The 25,691-nt window shown below is 42.6% G+C and overlaps 1 protein-coding gene across 1 annotated transcript; it reads right to left on the minus strand.

The window, feature by feature from the left end:
* Window positions 1-2,040: 2,040 nt before the first annotated feature.
* On the minus strand, window positions 2,041-25,126 carry dok2 (docking protein 2). The gene is made up of 6 exons (XM_048243813.1): window positions 24,903-25,126; window positions 19,199-19,327; window positions 17,926-18,093; window positions 12,748-12,862; window positions 3,834-4,009; window positions 2,041-3,493 (listed from the first exon to the last, which is right to left on the minus strand). Exons 1-6 carry the CDS (start codon window positions 24,960-24,962, stop codon window positions 2,402-2,404), a joined length of 1,740 nt encoding a protein of 579 aa, XP_048099770.1. The 5' UTR covers window positions 24,963-25,126; the 3' UTR covers window positions 2,041-2,401.
* Between the last annotated feature and the right edge of the window lie 565 nt (window positions 25,127-25,691).

Genomic DNA, 25,691 nt, shown 5'->3' on the forward strand with positions numbered 1-25,691 from the left:
CAGCAGACATCAAAACACTAGTGCATTGCAAATCTATTGTCAAGTAGGGAACCTTTTCTCCTCTCTATTTCTCTTTCGTCCAAATGGGGGGGAAAGTATTTAAGGTGATATGGTGAGACACTGTAGTTTAATTGCCGCCTCAGGGAGCGTCCATCGAGGGCTTTCTAGTTGGTCAGTCAGCTGCTCGTTAGGTGTGTTAGTGGCCGACTCAATCAAAGCCCACCATCCTCAATCCACAAAGGCTGCAAATTGGCATTCAGGGCTCTCCAATATCGTTGGCCTTGAGGCACATTTACTGTTGTGTCTATCTTCTCTCCTCAGGCCCCCCTTCACTCTCACTTACGCCACTGTTGGGACAGACTGTAGTCTCCGAAAGAGGAGGTCACGCATGCTAAGCTGAAGAGTGGAGTCCTCGCCTGAACTGACTGTGTCATGTGTGTCAGAGAAGGACAGAAAAATGTCAGCTCAGACGATGACTATGTCCTGTTATGTCAGGTCAGAATAGGAAGTAAAGTGTTTATCATGGTAGATTGAAGTAATATATCATTCTGATTAATTAAAATGTGGGGAAAAATAGGCTGTTGTGTAACTATAACAGACCTTATTTGCTGTTGAGGGCCAGGCTTTTTATTCTCATGAAATAACCATGTCCATCTGTACCGCAAGACACTTTTTCATTCTAAGAGTCTCGCACGCTATCTTTGAAAAAAGTTTATAATAAACACTTCTGACACAGCAGCACACTGCACTCATCTCCCTCAAGGAGCCATCAACGAATCTAAAACACTGGAATGCACTGTGTAGGACTGTGCTGAAGAGAAACAGTGCCCCCTTCTGTCAGACAGTTGTAACTGCACTGCAGGGTGAAATAGGCCAAACTGAGCCGACACAGTGGGGATGCCTACCAACACAGCAGCAGCCGACACTGCTTCTGATCTGGCCCTGATTTAGAACGGGCCTGTTGTCTAGGTGATGTCCTCAAGATTCTTTGACACACATCTCACACTGACTTTGTGAAACTTTGAAATGGAGTGTTTGCAGGAGGGCTGCCTGGCGTTGTCAAGGCCATAAGAGTTCATGTTATGTACTCTTGTGGTTCACCAGCTGAGGCACAGGTCAATCTCACAAGGTTCCTCTCCACAAGCGCTCAGACCTCTTCCCACTTCGCCTTTCTATCTCTCTGTCGCTCTCTGTCATGTGGCAGAGCTGTGTGAATTGTCCCATGCTCGCACAATGCAGAGTGCAGAACCAAGTGCACATTCAATCAGCAATTTTCACATATAGGACAGCACATTTGCTATTGCTAGGAATTGATGAGTCGCCAGGGGACTGTATGTAAGAGTGGAAAAAGCAAGCGCCTTTTCAGTGCACCGTGCTCAGTTCACAAGACCCCATCTGTGTGGGTATGAGAGGCATAACCACGGGTTTATTATGTGTGCCGCCGCTGAAATCCAGCTACCTAGGGATGCATTGGTGAGCCAGCCCCAACCTGCTAACTCTGCCCCACTTTCCCGTTATACTTAAGACTGAGTCCACAGGGGAGGAGCAGAGGCATTAGACTGTGCGACAGGAAAAGCTCAAGCTTGTGCTGCCATAGCCTTCTCTCTCTCTCTCTCTTGTTCCCTCTCTATTCTCGACTCTGATGAGGACGGTGTGCTGCGATGTACAGATAATGGTGGGAACTGGGTCAGTGCTATTGGCTGTTAATGCTGTCACACCTGCTATACTATAATGGTTTGTGTTTGTGTGTGTGTCTGTGTGTGTGTGTGTGTGTGCGTGTGTGTGTGTGTGCACGGGGGTGGGTGTGAATCTTTCCATCGATTAGTTGTGTGTAAGCATTAAGGAATGGATAAAGCAAATATGTAGTCTGTTTACAATTTCTTGTAATGTCATAGTGCCATTGTGAAAAAATTATGGTAAGAATACCAATTAACCATGACAAATTACCTTGATGCATGAAACACTAACACTAGCCTAAGGCTAATGCAAGGCCATTCACAGGATTCACACACAACTCTCTTTTCAGCTGTTTTGGATAAAATCATTTACTTAACAAATACAAATAACATGAATATTGCCATCGTACAGCGACAAAGTGATAAGGCCAGACTACTGACATTTTTTTTTAAAGACCCCAGCAGAAGTGTGCTCAGCCACAAGCACATTTAGGTTCACACATTTACACTGGCTGTTCCTAGTTCCCCTTCAAGCCCGCCTATGCTCACTTCTTCTTTTCTGAGAGATGAGTGAGTAATAGCATGGCAAAGTAACGGCAGATCATGTCACCATCTTAAATTAACTACAGTTCAACGGAAATAAAAAAAAAAGACGTGTGGTATCTGACATGATCTGATGAGTGTTTTTAGAGTTTGTGGATTTCGTGTCTGTCTTTGAACTCGAGTCAATTTTTCTTTTTCACGTTCACATTGTCGTAAGGGGACAGACCATTGTCCCGGTTGTCCTCGAGCTCGCGGTCTAACGCGGGCTTGAAAGCACGACGAGGTGGCTTTGGGACGGCATAGTCGTCCGCGTTGGGGTTGTATGGGTACTCGTGCCCGCTGGGGTCCCCTGCCTCACCCATGATCCTCCACGCCTGACCTTTGACCTCCTCGGGGTCGTCGTACAGTGACGTGGCGCTGCTTCCGGCAGATGATGGTGAAGCGGAGCCCTGCTTGCCCGGCACTGCCCTCTCGGCTGGCCCCATGGCAACTCCCTCTGGCTCGTCATAGATGTGCTCGGCCCTGGTGTACGTCTTTGGGTTGGGGGTGCGAAGCCGGATCGCTCCCGCTCCAATGGCCATCTCGTCGATGGAGTCATAAAGTGGATCCGGTAGGTCGTCGTGTTGCCCCACAGCTGCTTCCCGCTCGCCGGTCTGCTGCTGGTCACCCAGGGCAGGCAGGCCGCCGTGCCGAGACACCTGCAGTATATCCGCCATCACGTTCTTGGCGATAGCGTCGAAAGGAAGCGAGTAGTCCGGGTCAGCGTCCGCCGACAGTGACCCCGGGCTCCGCGACCTCTCTGTGCCATGGTCCATGCTGCCCAGGGTGATCTGCGAGTAGGTCTGGTCTTCAGATTTGGCCAGCGGGCAGCTGCGGAAGTTTTTCACCTGGCTCTTACGTGGCATGGGCCTGGAGTCCAGGTTGAGGCTCTTGACTCCGGTGAGGACTTTGTCAGCTGCCGGGGCATCCAGACGGCATGGCTGACCGTCGGGAGGGGAGCGTCCAGTTCTGGTCTGTCCAGCCTGGCCGACCTGCCTTTCGTCCACTGTGCTGTAGATCCTACGATCCTCCACCGTAACTGCAGGGGGCGCTGCTGGCGTCTCCTTCTCCTGGGCACTGACGCCTCCTGATGCCTGCCTGCGAGGCATCGTGGGCCGTTGGAGGTTGATGGCCGCCTCCACCGCCTGGAAAATCTCGTTGCCTTGCTTTGTCTCAAACTCAAAGTTGCCCTCGCCCGACTGACACCTCCTGCCAGCCTCGAAGGAGAACGTCATCTGTAGAGAGCAAAGCAGATAAGGAAAAAAATCTTCAGATAACACGTTCTCATTATTTAATAAGTATGATTGGGGGGCTTTTGGAATTGAGACAAATTGGACCGTTGAGAGTGATAGATAATGTGTTGGAGAGAGAAAGAGATGAGCGTGGGACAGGGAAATGACCCCTGGTCAAAATCGAACCAGGATCCCTGTGGGTGCTTGGACCCCATTGTGGCCAGGATGCTACCATTACACCACAGCTATAATTATAAGGACAATTTAAGCAAAAGGAAAATGAAAGAAAAGGTCAAAAAACTGCCCCAATCAGAGCAAGCAAGTAATCAGGTTGAGATGCTACCTTGTCCCGTCCAAAGCGCCTGAGGAAGCGGTAGGGCCATGAGTACAGCACCTCTCCTGTTCTGGGATCCTTCAGCAGCAGGCTCTCGCGGTCGGTCCTCATCAGGTAGCAGCCCTTCAGGCCACACTTGTCTGCTATCTCCGACCGCCTCGCACAAACCTTGAAGTCTTTCATCACTGTGGAAATGACAGAGACGAGAGGAGAGGGGGGTTAGTGGAGAGGTGTGTGTGTGTGTGTGCATAAGGGGTACTTCACTAACATAAAAGGCCTGCATACATCATCAGGGCTACAGGACATGCTGTTCATGCTAACCAGTCTCTCTCTCTCTCTCTCTCTCCCCCTCCTCTTGCTCTGAGAGAGAGAGAGACAGCTCAGAGGTCCACTCAGCAGCTGGACTCATCCCGGTCCGTTGGGCTGTGTGTTGGGCTGTGTGTTGTGCTGTGTGTTTCACAGCCTCAGTATTAGAGAGTAGAAGGGAGTGGTTGTTATACTAAAGCCAATGCATTTGTGATGGATCTCAAGACGAGCTGTTTTAGTACCGTTTCATGGTTTCAATCTAGAGACATCTGGCTGAGAAATGGTATTTGTAAATGGAGAGCAGAACAAACAATCCCACCGTCTTTTTTAACACAGCACAGCAGTTTTATATGGCGCCACAAACAGACATTCTCATCTTCTCTTCATTTTTTTTCTTTTTACATGGTTGCCTGTTTGCTCTCGCTCTTTCTCTCTCTCTCACAGAGTGGGCATGTGGTCATTTGTCTTGCCTCTTTGGCCGTTAGACAAATACTGAAAGGGGCTTGGCTGGAATAGAGCATCCCCTACTCTCCCTGGGTGTGTGTGTGGGTGTGTGTGTGTGTGGGGGCATTACCCCCCACCCACCACCACCACCTTCTCTGAAGCATAATTACAGCCGAGGAGCAGGATAGCAGACAACCAGGGAGTGAATATGCTGCATATGCAGGGATAAGGTCTCCCGCCGGGGCTCTCCACGGGAATGTTTTCCTACATGGGAGCCCGGCAAGGGTGATCGAATTCCATTAATATCCGGAAGCGTGGTGTCAAGACGCAGACGGGCATGCTCTGCTTTCGCTCGCTAGCTCGGAAAAAGCGTCTGCTCAGACAAAAATCCAAACCATTGGGGGCAGAGGAAGGGGAAACGTTTCAAAGGCCCTGAACAGTACGGATTTGCTATTTGGTTTGTGTGGCTTTGCTGTGTTAGTGTTTGGTCTTGAGATGCAATGATCCCACTGTCCACAGGGTCAGGGTGTCCACGTTGTCTCTTATAAGCGATAAGCAGGAGGAAAGATGAGACCATGCATCAGTATCAACAGACTATGAACTATGCCTATTCTACTGTAAGCCTGCATGTAATTCATGAGTTTGAAGTCATTATTTTAAGATAAATGACTACATTATTTTGCTTTCCACTTGTGTGGATCATATATGCCGGCTCTCTTACAGTACACACCACTTTCCTCCCTGGAAAATTGGAAAGCAGCATTTTCAATATTGTCCAGTTTTCAGAGCCAAAAACAACAACAAAAAAAATGTTATTAATTATTAATTATAACACGGAAAATGTACAGAAGCCAAATGAAAACACATCAAGTCTTGCAGATTTATATCCAGTGTGACAAACTGGTCTGTTTAGTTTGCAGTGTGTGTGTGTGTGTGTGTGTGTGTGTGTGTGTGTGTGTATGTGTGTGTGTGAGAGAGACAGACAGACAGAGAGAGAAAGAGAGCTGGTTAATGAACGCCCTTTCCTCCATTCTCAAACTACATTCACTGTATGTCTGACAGTTCTTGCAAAATAAAACACTCGCCTCAAAAGTTTTACTTGTGCTCAGAACCAAACAGTGTCAGAGTATGGATCCAGTGTATGATTCCCTTAATTTTTTTGAGCAGTACAGTATATATATAAAAGACGGGCATAGAGAACTTAGAGCTGTAGAGAGACAGAGAGAGGGAGAGATAGAGGTCTAGAGAGAGAGAGAGAGAGGCAGAGATAGAGGTCTAGAGAGAGAGAGAGGGGCAGAGATAGAGGTCTAGAGAGAGAGAGAGAGATAGAGGTCTAGAGAGAGAGAGAGAGAGAGAGAGAGGGAACCAGACAGGGAAGAGGAAAGTACACTGTGGTGCGGGAGGAGCTCGCTCTGTGCCTGTCACTTGTGGCCAGCGTGGTGCTACTGGGAGGAAGTTTGCGTTAGCGGTGGCAGCACAACCTCTCTCTCTCACACACACACTCTCTCTGTTTCTCTTTCTCTTTCTGTATCTTTCCTTCCCTCCCCTGCTCTCTCTCTTTCTTTTCCTCCCCTGCTCTCTCTCTTTCTTTTCCTCCCCTGCTCTCTCTCTTTCCTTCCCTCCCCTGCTCTCTCTCTTTCTTTTCCTCCCCTGCTCTCTCTCTTTCCTTCCCTCCCCTGCTCTCTCTCTTTCTTTTCCTCCCCTGCTCTCTCTATCTCTCCCTCTTTCCCTTTCTTTCTTTCTTTCCCTCTCCTGCTCTCTCTCTTTCTCTGCCTCGGCCTCTCCCCAGAGTTCCTCCCCGCAGACAGACCCAAACTAACTGCCACAGGAAGTGTTTGAGCAGGAAGTTGAGTTGGTAGGCTTTTGTAAGAACAAGCCTTGTGTTGGTATGACTCGCTGTTTCAAACCCAACATGGTCTATTTATAGCTTTATTTAAGGAAGCTTGTGTGTTGTCTAAATGTTTAGTTCCTTTTTTTCCATGGGTAAACATCATCTGCAGTGCATATAGTGTATACAGTATATCCAGCTTAATGAGAAACATGTTACAACTGTGATGTCATGAGTTTCATACAGGACACAATAACCTACTGTTTATAAATAGAGTCACTGTCTGTCTTGTTACACCCACAACTGGGGTGATTTGTGCCATACTTACAGGACAATGTGTGCTTCCGATCTCAGCTTTCTGGCTCTCACTCACTGTTCAAGTGCTCTCTTTCTTTCTCTCTCTCTTTATATTCTCTCACCCATCTCTCTCTCTCTCTCTCTCTCTCTCACCAGGTGTGAGCTTATCTGAGGAAGCTGAGGTTGAGGACGTGGTGGGTGCAGGCGTCTGTTTAAAGAGCAGCTCATGAGTTATCTATGAGGTGCATCAGGTTTGAGGCTGTGCATGATGCATGGAGCACAGCCCTCCGGTGTTATGCGCCAGTGAGCACCTTAGCAGAAGCAGCAGCAGCAGCAGCAGCCACTTGGAATAAACTGAGTGGAAATGGGCTGTTTTTATTATCACCGGGTAGCAGTTTAACAGAGGGAAAAATGTGAGCTACAATCACCAGTCAGCAGTAGGTAATCTGTGTGTGTGTGTGTGTGTGTGTGTGTGTGTGTGTCTCGAGACAACCTGTTTCACCAAATCATGTGTTTCAGCTATCATAGGCTGCAGCTGCTTTCTGGCTCTCACTGGCTTGTTCATGCATCATACCTTGTCTGAACCCACTCCCTCCACCCCAAAAAAGCATCTGACAAAGTTTCTGTGCGGAATGAATAATGCATGTGTTCTGTAAAGTTAATTCACATTTTCTTGGCCCTACTGAAGAGCTATTAAGACTAAAACAGAGGGAAAGCAGGCCACATCTGAAGTCCTCTCCTCAATGTCAAACTGATGTCTGCCTGGGTGATAAAAAAAAAAAAGTATCATGCCTTTCAGATTTCACCACAGACAGAGCCTGGGATGTTCTCTTCAATTCTCTGACCTCGTGCGCCAAAGACTCTCCCCGACCACTTGAGCCATGAAAGGGCTTCCAAGGGCAACCAATCAAATCTGGTAGCGGGAGGCTGCTGGCCATTGATCGGTGGCCGTAATTGAGCCGCCCTCCTTCTAGCCAAAGAGAGCAGTGCGGGGGGGGTTGGGGCGGAGGGCAGTAAAGGCTTTGATCTTCAGCTGATGGCCGTGAGCATTGCACACCCCACCCCACCTCTACCCACCACGTCCCACGCCCCCATACCCCATACCTGGCTCCCACCTGCACACACTGGGCACCACACACTGTTCTTCTCTCCCACGCCATCATGTAGAGAGTTATGCCAGGTCAGGGAAGCAGAGACAACACAGAGCCGCTGAATACACTGGTAAATATGCTCTGCTTTTTTGGGGAAGTTGAAAAAGGCCACGAGAAAATCATTGGTATGTATTTTAACGTTTGTCTTCCAACCTCAACTTCAACTTCCTATATTCTTGTCCTTTTTTTCCCCCACCTTCAAAAATAACTGTATGTCAATTTCTGAGTGTAAATTGCAAACAGTGTTAGCAATAATCATCTTCCAGATTCACAATGGCAGGACACTGCAATTATGCATTGTTCGTTGATAACAGTCATGTGCCTGAGTGGTTTGAACTATGTAAGCTTCCCACATTAACCACATCTGATTAAACAGAAAAGAAGCCTTATTCTTTGAACAGACCACATGTTTGTCTTTTTGGCACTGCCAGGATAATTTGTTCATGTTACACCTCTGTGGCCCTGAAACCTGCACATGACTTCCCCAAGCAGTGATCCCAATTTCCCAAAGAATGGCTTGTTAGTTTGCCAAGAGAAAAGGCTTTATAGACCAGTGGCTCCAAAATGTGCTGTTTGAAGTCTTAGTGAACAGGTACAAGCACCATTTCACAGTCTTCCATACCTCCCTCAGTTTAGATCACAAACAGAACACGACCCACCTAACATTCTATTCCATATGACTTGTTACTGTTTAAAAATACTGAAGAGTGATACGTGGCTCATTGCTACGACGGAGTATTAGGGCCACACATGAAGAAAAAAATATTTTTGCCATGACGAGATTAAACTCGACATGTCGACAATAAAGTTGAAATGTCATGTTGACTTTAATCTCGACGGGTCGACTTTAAAGTCGCCATGTCGACATTAAACTCGACATTTCGAGAATAAAGTTGAAATATCATGTCGACTTTAATCTCGACATGTCGACATTAAACTCAACATTTTGAGAATAGGCTAAAGTTAGTTTGGAGAGAGACCGCTCCAAAGTAGGGTACAACCGGGACAATTGAAAAGGAGGACGAATGAAACATTCCAGTTTTCTTCGAGTGCAACAACGATAGACATACATGTGAACAAAACATACAACATATTAACATCCGTTGCTCAGCCAAATACTTTCCTGTTACGTCCTTTTATTACGGAGTTACAGGTGATAAATGCAATGGTCAAAAGTAAACTTCATTAGCGGTTTATGTATTTATTGTAGGCCTAGGCCTATTATTAAAGAGTGTTTTTCATCTAAAGGTTCAACTTCATGCTTATGCACTAAACTAGGCATACTAAATGCTCTCCCCAATCCCAGACTTTCACATTGCATGTTTGTTTGTAATGGATGCAAAACAGCCTAGGCTATTGCTGAATGTATATGGAGGGACGAATGAAGCTGTCCTCCCGACCAGACAACCCCATGTATTCTAAATGCACACAAATCTGTGTTTATAGCCTACTATATTTTAAGCAGGCGAGACATGGAAAAGCAGTTTAAGAAGAATTAGTTTGGCCATGTTAACCTATGGAGCGTGACGGCCTGAGGGTCATGAAGGGTAGTTATTTGGATGTGCGGTGGCCTTACCCACGAAAAACGGAGTGAAATAACATTTTGTACTATAAAATATTATATCATAAGAAACATGTATTATTCTAACTCTACAGTATAAATGGCATAGTGCATGGTATTTCCATAACCGCGAGATATGCGCTTCACGATGACGGCAATGAGTTGTTAACAGAAAAAACGCAATCTATCTGAATCTATCTGAAATTACATTATTTGATAGGCCTATTCATGTCACATATTGTGTGTTAGCTTAAACTGTAGGCTATGTTTAAACTGTATTTTGAGTTAAAGTAGATATGGTATTTCAACTTTATTCTCGAAATGTCGGGTTTAATATCGACATGGCGACTTTAAAGTCGACACGTCGAGATTAAAGTCGACCTGACATTTCAACTTTATTCTCAAAATGTCGAGTTTAATTTTGACATGTCGACTTTAAACTTTAAAGTCGACATGTCGAGTTTAATCTAGCCATGGCAAAAATATTTTTTTTTCTTCATGTGTGGCCCTAATACTCCGTTGTAGTACTTGGCAAAACATACAACTGAAAAATCATGGGTGAAAGCAAATTATTTTTGTGTCTGGAGATTTAGAAAGTCAATACATTGGCATACTAATTATGAATGGTGTCATTAGGTTATTTATATCCCTCAGTAGGCCTAGCCAATGCTGATGCCTATCATGCAACATCTACACTCGGAACTACCAAAGCACTTCATTTATTAATAAACCAGGTAACACTGTTATGCCTTTTGTCCAGTAAAATACAAACACGTTAGTGTTTTGCCCATGGAATGTTAAAGAGTGTACATGCTTTCATGCAGGGGAAAACAAAATGGATGATTCATGTTATGCACTGACCTATTTTACAGAACCTAAATAAAACTAGCCAACACTCTCATGGTGATATAGTGTCTCTACAAACAAAGCTTTCAAGTAAGGGATAACGGCCGCCGAGGTGTCCTGTTATTCGGAATTAATGGACGAGGGGGAGAGGCAAAGACCTCCGCGACGCGCAGCGGAGCCTCCGCCCAAGTCCATTAATTCCGTATAACTGGACACACCTTGAAGGTCGTTATCCCGCTTATCACCCGGTTGCCACTATATATAGGCAATAGTCATGCCTTTAACACGCAAAGGAAACAAGCGGTTCCTTTAAAAATAAGCTGATTTGTACAACTTTCTTTGGCCCTATAATAGGATAATCTTGAATTTCCCCTGGGGATCAATAAAGTATCTATCTATCTATCTATCTATCTATCAGCGATCGCATGGACAGTTAGCTTGTTTACAGTTGATTCCATTGTTGCGAAGCCTGCTTTCAGGCTCAACCATCGTCCTACTATGGTTGTTATAGTTACCATTCATAAGCATTGATATGGAACGGTGATTTTTTTACCAGATCTACTTCATAGGTGTCCTGTTATTCAGAATTAATAGCCACCCCACCAGCCAATCAGAAAGGAGTATTTCTTCTCTCCGGGTGATAATGAAAATTAAACTATAAGAACTTCAGAGTTTCAGAACATGGTATAGTGTAGAATGAGCTCAATTTCTAATCAAATATTTCCTAAATGTTGAATAATTCTACAAATTAATCTGCAACACATGGTGTGTGTGTGTGTGTTTATACTGGGTGATCAGTCAAAAGGACAAGGCCTCTTTATATTTATATCAAAACAGATGGGCCTGTTAGCACTCGTGAAGGCAGCGATGCTCCAAGCATCGGTGTGTTTGAGGAGAGGAACACAAAGAGTGGAGCACAGGACTGTGAGCACATATGGTGGAGCTTACGACGCTCACAAAGCTGAAATTGAGTCATTTGGTCTAATTTGGTTGTGATTAAAGTGATTTGTGGGTGTGTGCAATGCCAGTGGAGTAATTCAATCCCAAATGATTAGGTAGGATTGGGTATGATCTAAAGGATTTCAATAATATGGACAGTCATTAACAATGCCCTACCAAGTGCCTGTTTCTGAATTTTTCATCTCATCCCTGTCTCTCTCTACTGCTCTCTCTCTCTCTCTACTGCTCTCTCTCTCTCTCTCAGTCGGCCTGTCACTCAAATATGTGCCTCCACATGTACAGAGGTGTCTGTCTCACTGGCACACATATACAATTTATATGACACGAGAAAAAGAACAGAAAAACTCTGTTTCAGTGTGACACCAAGGCAGGGGAAGATGTGAGAGAAAAGCACATGTGTACAGTCTCACAATCCCACCCAACAAAGTTGTATTTACAGCAAAGACTGCGCTGACTGACTGAAATATGACTCAGCAAGCTTATCTTTGTGAGGCAATGCACAGTGTATTTTGGAACGCACAGCGATGGCAGGATGTAAATTTTTTTTTTTTTTACTGATAAACGGGCAGTTTGCAAAACAAAGCCAACACTGGTGTGAAGTCGCTGCTTGCTACCACAGAAAAGAGGAAAGTAAGGGCCACATATTTCCATCACGTAATGGAGACTCAGCCCGACCTCAACCAAAGCACAACAGAACTTTGAAAAAAGCCTGCTGAAGGACCTGCAAACTGTCTCAACTTTCTACCCATTTAATACGCTTTGTTTTTCATCATTATCATCATGCAACATCATTGGTTATTTGTAAGATGTGTTGAGATGACATTTCAAGGTAACCGATTACATTTTGAGGTAACGCTGTAAAATGCAAATGCACTGAAATTTCTAACACTCTGCAGAGCATAACTGATGCAAATCTGGCAGAGAGTGACGCATGATTTATGTGCCCACTGGTCAAATTTGGTATTTCCAAGACCAAAATTTCATGGTTTTACATGCATAGACAACACTTCTGAACAAAAACAGTGGTCCATTCCAAGTACTAGCTGGAAAACATTTTTTGCCGCAGACGTCTCTGACATTTCAATTTCATTTTGGCCTACACGTTTCATGTTGATCTACACTGCAAGTAGATGCCACACACCCATGATCATGCAATGTGTTCTCAACTTTAGTCATGCTGAGAGAGAGGAAGAGAGAGAAAGAAAGAAAGAAGATATGTATGCACATTCTAGTTTAGGAAAACATTATTAGCTAAATATAGCTAAACACTGTAACTTTTGTAATGTGCAACATAACAAGCTGCTACATATAATTGTACTGTCACATTAAGCCAGAGATGTCATGGGTTCAAACTTCTGAGAATATTTAAATCTTTGAGAACAGTCTTTTTTCTTGTGTAGTGTTCACATTTATAGCTGAGAAATTCTTGAGCAAATTGTAACTGCCTGTTAAACTGAACCGCCCATTGTGTCATTATTCATTTAATAGCATTGACTGCTGGAGCAAGGATGAGCTAATGGTAACTCCTACCATTCTTTCTTTCACCATACAGGCTGTTGTTCTCCATACTGACTCCGTCAGTGTCTCCCAGGACCCTGGGAAGACTGCCTCGCCTGGGCCCAGCCCCGCGGTCACCTCGTTTCATCTGTAACACAACACAAGAGCACACCAACACAAGTTAGCATGCAGGTTAGCCCATGGAGGGACACACAGACAAACACCAACACAGGTTAGCATGCAGGTTAGCAAGTGGACACACAGGCAAACCCCAACAATGGTTCACAGACACACAATAAGTATGTGGAATTGCATGTGGATAACATACTGTATCATGTCTGCACCCCACATATAGAAAAGCATGTGCAAACCGGTGCAAACAGGATTGTTGATAGACAAGCATGCCATAGCCAAAGACTCATCAGTCAACAATCATATGCAACCACAGACTCCCTGATAGAGTAGGACAAGCCCACTGATGCAAGACAACGCAAAGTGCTGGGTTACTGATGCACAGAAATACACCACCAGGACGGACTGAAGATGCTTTAGGCAGAACGGTATAACAGACAGAATACGCCAAGATAAAATATGGTGTACGATGGGGAGCCGTAGTGAAGGGATTGTTTCCACATCTCATTGCACAGGCTCAGTGCCCACAGGAAGAGGTTTAAGTTCAACCTGAAGTCATTTCCCAAACCCACCCCCATCCTTCCCTCCCACTTATATACACTGTAATGACAGTTTTACTAACACAGAAATGACTAGTAAAAACATCGACTAGCAAAGTTTATATTAGAACAAATTAGCACTACCGATTTCATTTAGACATACTTTGGCAAAGGTTCACTAATACAGTGTTTTTCAACCTTTTTTGTGCCACGGCACACTAACATCATGTGTGAAGAAAAATTTGTAAGGCCCGTCTTTTGCCCAAACCTTATGCATTTCTAAAGAATGCCTTTTTGCATTCAATTTACATGTGTGGATGCCTGTGTTTGATCTGTATTGTCTTAGCTGGCCATGGCCAAAGATCCCCAACACCCGCTCATGCATAAAGTGACCATTTGCTCCTTGTTCTGGCCCCTCTACTGAGAGATAACTCAGTCCTGGGCCTACTTGATGTCTTGTGGTGAGATAGGCCAACCTCATTATCATACAGCATTGCTCTGTAAATATGTGTTGTGAATAATACATTCATGTTTGGTTGAATTAATACTTGTAATGTGGGCAACAGTCTGATTATGGTCTCGTTACAATTCAATGTATCTGTGCATAGTTGTAGATTAAGAATTAAACTGTAGCATAAAGTTATGATATCCACCTGGGCCACACCCATCCACCTCAGACAACAAAGGCTCTGATGAGTCGGGGGTAGCCCAAGTGAATGATAAAAGTGGAGGCTCTGGTCCTCCAGATTTCTTCTGTCTTCTTTCCCATCTTGGGGCTTCTTCTTCTCTTCTCTCTTCTTTTCCCTCTCCACTCTCCTATTGAGCTAGGCCCTTGTTGCTTGGTCTTCTGCCTCTCTCTCCCTCTTCCTCTCCCTCTCTCTCCCCCTCTTCCTCTCTCTCTCTCTGTCTCCCTTTGTCTTTCTCTCTCTCTTTCTCTCTCCCCCTTTCTCTATCTCTGGGTTTGTATTGTTTTATCTGGTGTATCTGTAACCGGATGAAGTGTGTTAAGACTGACACCTAGGTAGGCTATCTATACCTACTCCCCTCCAACAGAGGGAGTCCGTTGTAGGCTAACCTCCTCTATTTGGTTTTCCACTCAGGTACTATAGGGCGTGGTTGGGACTAGGAAGTAGATAAGAAGCAGCGTGTAGAGTGGCTTAATTGTCAGTCTTAATTGTTTGGTTGGGCGGTCAGCGTCGTCAAGTCGCGAGCTGGTAAAAGTTAATTTATACTGGAGTCAGAATCCTCGTTTTCCACGTCAAGCACAACTTGTTAAAAGTTGTACGAGAGTTCATTCATACTGGTCGGCGCATAGCCTTTGCTCTCAGCGTCAAGCACAACTTGTTAAAAGTTGCACGAGAGCAGTTCATTCATACTGGTCTGCGCATAGCCGTTGTTCTCAGCGTCAAGCACAACTTGTTAAAAGTTGGACGAGAGTAGGCTAGTTCAGTCATACTGGTCGGCGCATCGCCTTTGTTCTCAGCTGAAAGCAGAGACGTCGTGAGCTGGAGCAGCGAGAGTTTTTCTTTCACACTGGCGAATTGCTGTAATGCTGTAAACAGGAACGACACCGATGTAATTGCCGCTTTCCCCTATCGTAATTTTAAGAATTGTACTGCACCTCCAAGACTCATTGTACATTTTGTATATTTGTTTTGTTTGTTTCTTTTTTTTTTTTTAAAGGGATGGTTGTTATTTTGAATGGTTTTACCAAAGCAGTACTATAACATCGCACAACACTTGTCCGCAGTTAGCCTCCAACATGGATGTGATGTGGCTTCACATGTATTACCCAGTGTTGAGCTTGCATGCTTAGAATTTTCCTATTGTGGTTGCAGTGCTAACTGAGATTGAGGTGTCCGATACATTGTGTTTTGTGTGGTAGTGAGGCCGTGCTGTTGGTCATTTGTGTGCCCTCGGGCTGTATTGGTTGTCAACCATCAATATTTTAACCAAACCATTTGCAATAATAAATTGAGATTATTTTTGTATACCAGTCTCTTTTTCTCTCTTTGAATCCTTTAACATACCTGTGGAAGGGAACTAGGCAATGCTATTCAGGACTAGTTTCATTATGTTACATACTGTTATTTTTAACTTGTCAAGTTTACCTCTGTGAATTGGTTAAGTTTCCTTTGTTACCATTTGCTACTTTGTTACAGTAGACCATGTGAGTTTACTTGTACATTCAACTGAGGTGACATTGGTTACATTTACCTTTAAGACTTAATGCCTATTAAATTGTTCATTTGCCTACCAATCGGATAACTTCAATTCTTGTAGTGTGCCATGCCATTCTCCTCCATAGCTGATAAACTAGTTACTTGGTAATTGATTGGTGATACAAATTATTAATCAAATGGAGTCAGATTAACGAGTATGTAATAACATCATTGCCATTTAACTCTTCACCCTATTTGTCCACACAAGCTCCTTCAAGTGAGGATATAGCTCGACGTCTCTATGTTTCCGAGGCTATATATATAATTTCTGAGCGTCTTACAAAATAAACATACCATAGCCTAAAATTTCAAATAATACACAGATATGGCCTTATTATGGCTTCTATGCAAGACCTGCTCAATAAAACAAGCGCCCTCTGTTTCATTTGTAGGTGACTATATCTAATTTAATTGTTGTTATGAACTGGATATGTGATGATTCTGTGAATGCTGGATATGGGGCCCATGGTCTACAATGCCTGCATATCACAAATAGTGCAATCATACAATCAATGAGAGCATGTGGTTATAAATTCTTTGATGCAATAGTTGCTTTTCTGGACCAGTGAGTGACATTTGGGTAATTTTATGCGGCACACCTGATGATCTCTCACGGCACACTAGTGTGCCCTGGCACAGTGGTTGAAAAACACTGCACTAATATGCACGATAATACAAATGACCTGGGAGCTGATGCAGAGAGCCACACTAGCACTGAAAACACCTGTGAGGAGCACAGATGTAAAACAGGTCAAATGAAACATCTTGTTGACCACACTAAACACACAAAAACAAAAATACAGAGAACAAAAATAAACCACACTGGCCAGTGCATCTCCAGGCAAATAACCTACAGAGTCAACTCAGAGAAATATATATTTTAAAGATCAAACATTACCACCTGTGAAACCCCATTGGGTACTAGCTTGTATGAAGACAAATCTGAGGTCAGCTAATATGCTAATCTGTGAAAACTACAGAACAGTAAGAATACTGTAGCATGGCTAACCCATTGTATAGGACAGATAGATCTACGCACATTTCACAAGAGATTAATTTGTTTAACATGCACTATAGTACACAAAGCTCAGTTCATAGTATATTCAACAACTTAAATGTTGATAGCTACAACTGAAGTCCACAAATTAATCATAAAAGATCTAAGTCTTTATATATTTCTTGTGAATGAAAAGATTGTCTATACATACAGAATATTGCCCAAATTGCCTTGCCTTGCATCAAATGGACACCTTTTGTGTATTTTGATTATGAGTCACGTTAAGTAAATAGGTGGTTTTTGATGTTGTAGCATTTCCTGGTTGTGTAATAACTGAGAAATCTCCACCAGTGGCGCTCAACAGCTCATTTGAACTGGGTTGGGACTGAATGCCAGGACTCCGACGGTGATTGTGATGTTCTAAAGGTGGACAAAATGACATTTCCTCTATCTCTTTGTCTGCGGGTTCCAGGAAATTGACTGGCTACTTAATGGATTCATTTGAAGAATTCTCAGAATTCACTCCCATTCCATTCTGCCCGTGAATGTTTCTGACCTCCGACAGAACTGTCAAGTGTTACTGCAGTCACACAGAGGCAATGCACAATGGAGCCATTGCCAAAAACCTAATGCAGCACCGCACAATGATCATTTCAAATTGCAATTGCTACTGCTGTAGTCAGAGATGGGCTGATGATCGCCCGCCAAGCCATGGCAGGGAGTCTGGTTTGAAGCATGGCTTTGACACTGTGCTTGGTATAGGAACTGTGCACCAGGCCATAAGGGATAATGAGACATCTCAACCTTTGGCCCACACACACACCCACACCCACACACACACACACACACAGTGCTATGGTATATCATCATATATTGCAGTATTTCAGCTGAAAACCATTTCTTCCTCATAGGTGTGTGACATAAATTGTTTCATCTAGTTTACAGAGAGACATTCAATCAAACTGTCACCTTGAATTTTATTATTATTATCATTATTATTATTATTATTATTTAAATTTACACTGACAGTTATAGTACCTGTCACAACATTGCTTAAATGTCACTTGGATATTTTGATTATGTGATGGCCCTGGTATGGAATTGTTTACTAAAGTCAGGAACATAAACAGTAACACTGGAAACTAAAGGTAATTATTATTCATATGAATAATAATAATAATAATAATAATAATAATAATATCATTATTATTTGCATTCACATGAATTCAGAATGGTAGAATTTGTATAGTGATTTTACGAAATGTTCTACCACCTCACCAACAACCGAGAAATTAGAAAATAGAAATATATTCATACATACTGGGAAAGCAATTTCACAAAGCCTCTGTGTCCAGTCTTCTAGTTCAGCGTTGTCGGCAGCAAAGATGAACAGCTTTTCTGTGGTTTCCACCAGGAAAGGCCCACAGTCCCGAGGACATCCCTCAATGTCCACCTCCGACACACGAATACAGTCGCTCAGCTTGATCACCTGCAGGTTCACACATCAGTCAGTATAGGGGTCAAGGACTAGGATTTAAATATACTTTAAATCCCAATCCCATCACCTAAAACATGTATCCATGTACCCCCTATCAGCTGGTGTGTGCCATAGGCCAGTGATCAAAATGGAATCTTGACTCGCAACCACTCTGTGACTGAATAACTACTAGGATTTTAAAAGGTTCTGAGTTCAAGGACTTTATCTAAAAAAAAACCTTCTTCATTGCTTAGTTCATGATGAGACTTAACTCATTAAAGCATGTGAAAAAAGCATATTATTAGTGTGACGCTAACACATACTGCCTGATACTTGTGAGATGTGCTTTATTGCCTGTGGCACTTGGAGACATGTTGGATTGGAACATTCACAACAAGCACAGATAGAAGATTCCACAATAAAGTGGCAGGGACACACCCCTATTAATCACACCAAATAGACCGATCCCACATATTAGCACCCATGACACATTCAGTTTCAGTTCCCTTGACATGACCAACACTAGCATTGCTCACACACACACACACACACACACACAAACTAAAACAGTGGTGAACAGAATGGCCAGCTTTGCATGCTATATGCTGCACCCACCACCCTCTTTACAAACACCTCAGCATTCAGAACGGGCTTGGACCTTCAGACACTCAAACTCGACCAAACATGTTTTGTATAGAACAGGATAGCAGAGGACTTGCTGACAAACAGGCAACAGGTTTTTCTACCACATGTTTACCAGACAGGGCCCCAGGAGCATCTAATCAACAGGACTCCCTCACCCTATGCTACAACCATTTATGGCTTTTGAGCCCCAACTGTTGACTTCAAGGTGTCGGTGGCAGCGCTGACTTGAAGTCGACAGGGAGCCCAAAACACCATCAAGCTGCCACAATTGGGAACAAACCTCTACCACACCCCATTACATTTCTTATAAATTGGGTTCCTCATTGCTGCCAATGTCTTATGTTTCACTCATCTTTACCCACTCATCAAGATGAAACATTGTCACAACGAGTGTTCAAGTGCTTGCACAGAGTCTGTTTGTACTAAGCTAACTCAGCAGGGATCAGCGCATGTACCCCTGGCCTGGAATCACCTTCTTGTTGTCCTGCTTGCGGTTTGGTTTCTCCAGGGTGCCCATGCCGTCCTTGCACTCAAAGAACTCCAGACGGGAGATGGAACAGGTGCTCTCTCTGTACAAGATGGTCCACACCTTCTTCCATTTCTGCAGAGAAGGGGGGGCAAAGGAGATCAATGGAAGAGAGAATAGGAACGTGAGGAGCATTTTGGGTATTCAGATTGCTATAGGCGATCTAAATTAGGTGAGGGAGCATAATAAATGAGAGACCATGCACTTTTAGAATTCGCCTTTGCTCGATAAGGGAAGTGAAGGCAACATTCCAATTTGAAAAGCCTGACATGTCTCATTGGCACTTGACATATCTTATTTTAAAGCCAACAAGTAAAAATAGCTTGCTGCGTGACTCCTTTAACTGCCAAGAAGAGTATATTCAGTTGTTTGTTTGTTTGTTGTCATGACCATGTTTATACCTTTTGCCTATCTGCCTTTCTCCCTCTTACTGTATCTTCTTATTTTCCATCATTCTGGTTCAGAGCTACCACAAAAGTTTTGGGTAAACACCATTTGCACGTTTGATGGTTCTTTTGGGCCCTATCATCGACTTCAAGGCAGCGCTGCCATGCCTATCTCTAACCCTAACCCTAACCCTAGTGTCTTCCAGGCAGTGAAGTTGATGGCGGGGGCCCAAAATACCATATATCAATTTGCACACATGCATATCAGAGTAAAGTGAATAAAAAGGATAGTTTTGTTTGTTTTTTTGCACTGAAATCACAGAATAACCAGGGCTTTTAGGCATTGTCGAGATTGCGTGAAGAATATGAATATTATTTGTATGTTTCTGAACATAGTTTTGTTAGGCTCCCATGTCAGAGCTGGTTTCATCACCATGCAGGACTGAGCTTCTTTCACTCCATGTTTCACACCCACACAACTGAATCCTAATCACAAGATCAAACAAGATTTCAAAAGGTATTAGGCTACCTGTGTAAAGACTAACACGCAGCAGTAAAACAGTAGAGCATGATGCTCCCAGAACTGTACAGTGCAGGCCGGTGTCAGTGTCAGTGTTGGTGTCAGTGTTGGTCAGTGAGGCGAGGCGTGAGAAGATAAAGAGGGGTCCTCATTAAAAATACATATACGACATCTGAACTGAAATGAACCAAAACTATGTAGAACTGTGCAAGTTTGACAGCATATTTTGCTGACAGTGCATGCGCACTGTGGCCAGAGTGAAGTCAGACGCACAAGTGGGCAGAGTCAGGCCCAAGTTAATTAGTAAAAGATAGATACTGTAGCTAGACTGGGTTATTCACTTTCGTAGCACCGGAGAGGTCTGGCCCATTTCAGAGTCCCTGCCTTGACCTAGCTTCCTGTTACCTATATTGCCACCCAACTTGGGCCCTAGGTATTTTTTTACAGCATAACTCTTTTACTCTAACTTACGTTACTTACAATATAACTGAAACCCCTGAGAGACCCCTTAAACATTCCCAGAGGAAGTTAAACATTGGAATGAGATCTCTTTTGTTTATTTCGTAGACTAAATAAACAAAAGATCTCATTCCGAATTATGACAGCGCTGACTTGAAGTCGACAGGGAGCCCAAAACACCATCAAGCTGCCACAATTGGGAACAAACCTCTACCACACCCCATTACATTTCTTATAAATTGGTTCCTCATTGCTGCCAATGTCTTATGTTTCACTCATCTTTACCCTATCATCAAGATGAAACATTGTCACAAAGACTTGCACAGTCTTTTTGCACAACGCATGTACCCCTGGTCTGGAATCACCTTCTTGTTGTCCTGCTTGCGGTTTGGTTTCTCTAGTCTTTAGTAGACTAAATAAACAAAAGATCTCATTACAAATTATGTGTCCTACACATAATTAAGCTAAATGCGATCTAAATGAGATTTTGGTCATTTTGGCTGTATGACTCATTTGCAACTTCTCGTGTCTCAGCCCAGGTCTAATTTGAGCTGAACTTAAGATCTCAAAATACTCTTTTTTCTCTCTATTGATTCTTATTGCTCCTTAATTCTCTTCATTGGGGTTTAGGAGAAACAGGTGAAATCTCAGTGAGAGTAGGTTTATTTCTTGTGAGAAAAGGAAACAACATTTTAGAGACAAAACATTTTCCTTGAAGGTCAATTGTGGCTTCCTGTTTTAAGCCAAATATTTTGCATAAAATGTGCTTGAGAAGGAGGTATTTTCTCACAGTTAATGTCATGACATCTGGCCACTTACTGATGCAAGTGGGCGGGGTGAATGTGAAGTGTAAAGGGACTTGCTAGACTTCATTTCTATTTATACTGTTCATGTTTTATCAGTATACTAAATTGTCCTAATGTGGGACACCTAAACTCCAGTGGGTGTGGCTCTTCCCCAAACTAATGAATGGCAGGGAAAGTATGGGAAAGCCAAAACTGTAGGGTCCTGTCATCAACATTAGATGTGGAATTAATATGTTGATAGATAGATACTTTATTGATCCCCAGGGGAGGTTGTCCTCACATTGTAGCCTAATATAGCCTACTAACTACAGAAGTCAGAAAAGCAAAGAATGTTCCACATTAGGGCAATCCACCCCTACATCTGCATGCACCCCTGATATCAAACTAATTACTTGTTTGTACCTTTCCTCACTAGCACACTGGTGCTAATGATACAGCACTTTACCATTTTATAAAGAAGAGATACTTGATGTTGTGTATGGTTGTTGTGTTTGTGTGTGTGTGTGTGTGGGGGGGGCAGGTTGTCTGTGGTCTGTTGTCTTTCTGTCTATCTGATGAGCTGTATGATACAAGAAGAATTTCCAAAATGGTGTAAACTAATTTGGCAAAGCCATGCACAAGGAGACATCAGTGTGAATCTAGTGAGGTTCACTAAAATCTACACCTCAAGTTAAGCTTATCTGAAATCACTTGTTTTTTGTTCACAGAGGGTGGAAACATTTGGTACAGCAAAGGAGGACAAGACATGCAGGATAAGACCATTTGCTAGAGCAGTGAGGTGGCCACCCTCAGTTGACAATATATCAACAATTGTGTCTTTTTATGTGATGTCTGTGAATGGCCTTAAACATGTGCTGAGTTAGGGTTTTGTATTTTCTCAGCTAATGATGTTGTAGTAAAACTCAGAGTGTGCTGTCCAGTAGTAAAACACGTTTTTTGCGTAAATGAAAGTGGAAAGAAATACCAAACAGAAACTTTGGGTTTCCACGATAGCATCGTTTGACAGAAGCGGTCAAGATCAGCTAACAATTGTGTCATTCTGGTAATTTAGCTGTTGTTGTCTGTCATGTGTTGAGGTTGATGTTTTATACAAGTATAAACCTTGCTGAGGTCCATGTGGTTTTCATAAAATATTCAAGAATAGCATACAATGTTGACGCAATCTGACATATACTGTTTCATTCAATTCACATAGCTCTCACAATTGTTGATCTGCTCTGTCCAACCTTTGCTTTTTCCATTAACCCATTAAGCAATCAACCCTGGCATGAACCAAGTAATCACAAAATGGTTTCTCAGATCCGCGCTAGGTCTCAGGAAGGATACACAATGCAAAATGGCTGCCTTGTTCAGTCAATATCAGTCAATACTAAATTGTTTTTTTTTTCTACATCTAAAGTCACAGAGTGATTGCTAGTCCATATTCAATTGTGATCACTGCCTATGACAAAATGGGAATATATAAATACTGTAGTTTAAGTGATAGGATTCAAAATAGATTTCTTTTTTTTTTTTTTTCGAAAAGGAAACACTAGCAAAAATCAAGCTAGGGACTGTGCCTTATTAGGATATAGGCCAAACAATGGCAGTACATATTTCTCAAAATATATATACATATCAAACCACAGGCACAATTGTATTTGGTGGTATACAAGTTATAAGAAGGACAAATGAACTAACGAGAAACACGTCTATGCGAAATGCTTCCTTTTTGCGTGAATTACCCAAATGTGCATATTTATAAAGAGGGAGAAAGTAGAATGATTTCAACCTCATGCACAATAACAATTCATGGGTTTCATCAGGTCCCTTTCCACAGGTGTATTAATCAAGCACTATGCAGTCTGCATTCATAATCCAGGTGCTTGATTTTACACACCTGGAAAGGGACCTGATGAAACCCATGAATAAGGGTACCTAAACATCTTTGAAGTGACCAGCTGCTCCTGGTCACTGCCTACTCCTCATACTCAAGCAATGCTTTTCACACTGCTCCAGCTTGACCTCTCCTTTCTGGCTATTTCATTATTTTATTTTCACTGTCATGAGGAGTTAACACAGACAATTACAGCAATACATTCAGACACTGAACTTTAGTGGTAAGTTTTATGCCAGTCAGATTGTATTACTGTCTATCAGGCATCCAGAGCATTCAGATAAACTTCCTCTTGAAGAGTTAGGTGAACTGAACTGAACTGAACCATTTGCATTGAATTTGACGGTCTTATTAGGTCAGAGGATCTGAACTTGCATGCATCCAGATAACACTTATCACGCTTAAATCTAAAGTGAAATATAGATGGAGATAAACAGCTACAGTTCAGAGGAGATCTCATCTAGAAATTACTACTGCTTCTGTCAATATTACCATCATCATTGTACATAATACATCATACCTTCAAGCTAACACAGTGTGGACAGGGGCCAACACACTCTCTTGGCTACACCCTCAACTGTCATCCTCACAAAAGGTCTCAACGTTTTTACAGCTGTTAAGAACTTGGTCCTGTCTGATCATTTTTGTCAAAATGTACTGTACATAGATTGGAACAAATCTATGATGGTAGGAAAGAGAATCATAATAACACACCATGCACCATGGAAACAAAATCCAAATATTACTCTACATGAAATGTGCAAAGGAGGATAGTCTTCCATCTCTAAACTTAACAGTAGAAATGTAAGCAATACTTGTGTGCTATTTTCAACTGTCGAGAAGTTAATAAATCCCCTCTTACAATTAGGTACCTGCAATTTAATGCAATGGATTTGAAAATGAGAAATTTTGAAAAATGGCTCACTAAAAAAACTATGCATTCTCCTCTCCCTGTCACATGCAACAAATCCTGGACCCCACACACACACAAAAGTTTCTTAATTTGCTGCAACATGTAAAATAATTGTGGATTTAATGTCAATGTTGGTGGTAATTCATAAATATGCATTAACAACAAATAACTCATTAGCTCTTAGTCCAGGCTGAGGGCCAACTGAGAATGCTGTGGTGATGGACTTATCTCATACATCGTTTCATTTGCTCAACCAAATAAGATGTGACATTTTTCCATGTGAGTTTGTATATCATTGCTGTTTAAGCATAATAAGAAAATAATACTATGGATCTTCAAAGATCTTCTTCTTTGACCTTAATGACGTAGAGGACACTAACCTAAATGCCTCCAGTGATTCAAGAATATTGCTTAACTCTTAATCCTTTTTCAGCAAACATGTTCACAGCCAAAGGTGCTCGCATGTTAACTTTTACGTTTACATGAATTTATATGACCAGTCATTTGCTCTCCTCCTCTGTTGGTTGCCATGGAGTTTACCAGAGAAAAATGCAGAATACAAAGTTATTTCAGTCATTGTCCCCGGGCATAACTGAAGTAATGACAATTTTAATGTCCTTTTGAAGTACATGAAGAGGAGTTTCATCTCTATGTGACTTGTGATCGTGCTTGAGTCAAGCGACGTCTTACCTTGCCGAACCTCTGTTGCTGGAGGTACAACATTCCTCTTTTCCTGATGTCCTCCTCCATACTTCTTTTATTCTCCTCTGTCTCCTTTCTCTCTCTCTCTTTCTTTTATCTCTCTTTCTCCCTCTTTATCACTGGGACACCCTACTCCTTCATTGGCTCAGTTGAGTATGACAGTCTGCATTTTTAGTTTTTCTGAAATGTGCAAACACCACATAGATCTCTTAACTTCCTGTATGCACTGCAAATGTCATTGTATGAGCATGCGCTTGTGTCGTGTGCATGTGTGTGTGTGTGTGAAAGAGAGAGAGAGAGAGAGAGAGAGAGAGAGAGAGAGAGAGGAGGGAGAGAGGAAGGGAGGGAGAGTATGTGTGTGTGTGTGTGAACATCAAACTTAAGACTAGTCAAGTTCATTTATTTTCTTCCTATCCTGTATCTACTGCAGTTTCTTAAAATAAGCTTAAGTAAAAACATACATTAAATTAAATTCATCATCTTCACCATTAGTTTGAGATTATATGTAATTGTTATTCAGGAGTAGAAAAAATCTTGTTCAGTGACGGATTGACCACATTTATAAACTATGCTTTTACAACAAAGAAGATGCAGACTTTATCAATCACACAAGTAGTTTACCACATGTGTCGCTATTTCAGGTCTAAGATGGTTTGCAACACCGCTTGCACCAATCACTTGCTCTATTTTTAGACATCAGTCACTGTGGTCAAAACAGTACATCCTGTTCAAGTGACAAATTTTCCATCAGCATACTACACTCACTGCCGACTCATA

Source organism: Alosa alosa, chromosome 5 (genome assembly GCF_017589495.1).
Source record: "Alosa alosa isolate M-15738 ecotype Scorff River chromosome 5, AALO_Geno_1.1, whole genome shotgun sequence".
NCBI classification, from domain to species: Eukaryota; Metazoa; Chordata; class Actinopteri; order Clupeiformes; family Clupeidae; genus Alosa; species Alosa alosa.

Coding starts and splice junctions, on each gene's coding strand:
- dok2 (XM_048243813.1), bottom strand. CDS start 24,962: ATGGAGGAGGACATCAGGAAAAGAGGAATGTTGTACCTCCAGCAACAG. Junction 19,328..24,902: donor AGCAACAGAGGTTCGGCAAG/GTAAGACGTCGC, acceptor CCTTCTCTGCAG/AAATGGAAGAAGGTGTGGAC. Junction 4,010..12,747: donor GTATGGTGAAAGAAAGAATG/GTAGGAGTTACC, acceptor TCATTTCCACAG/TGATGAAAGACTTCAAGGTT.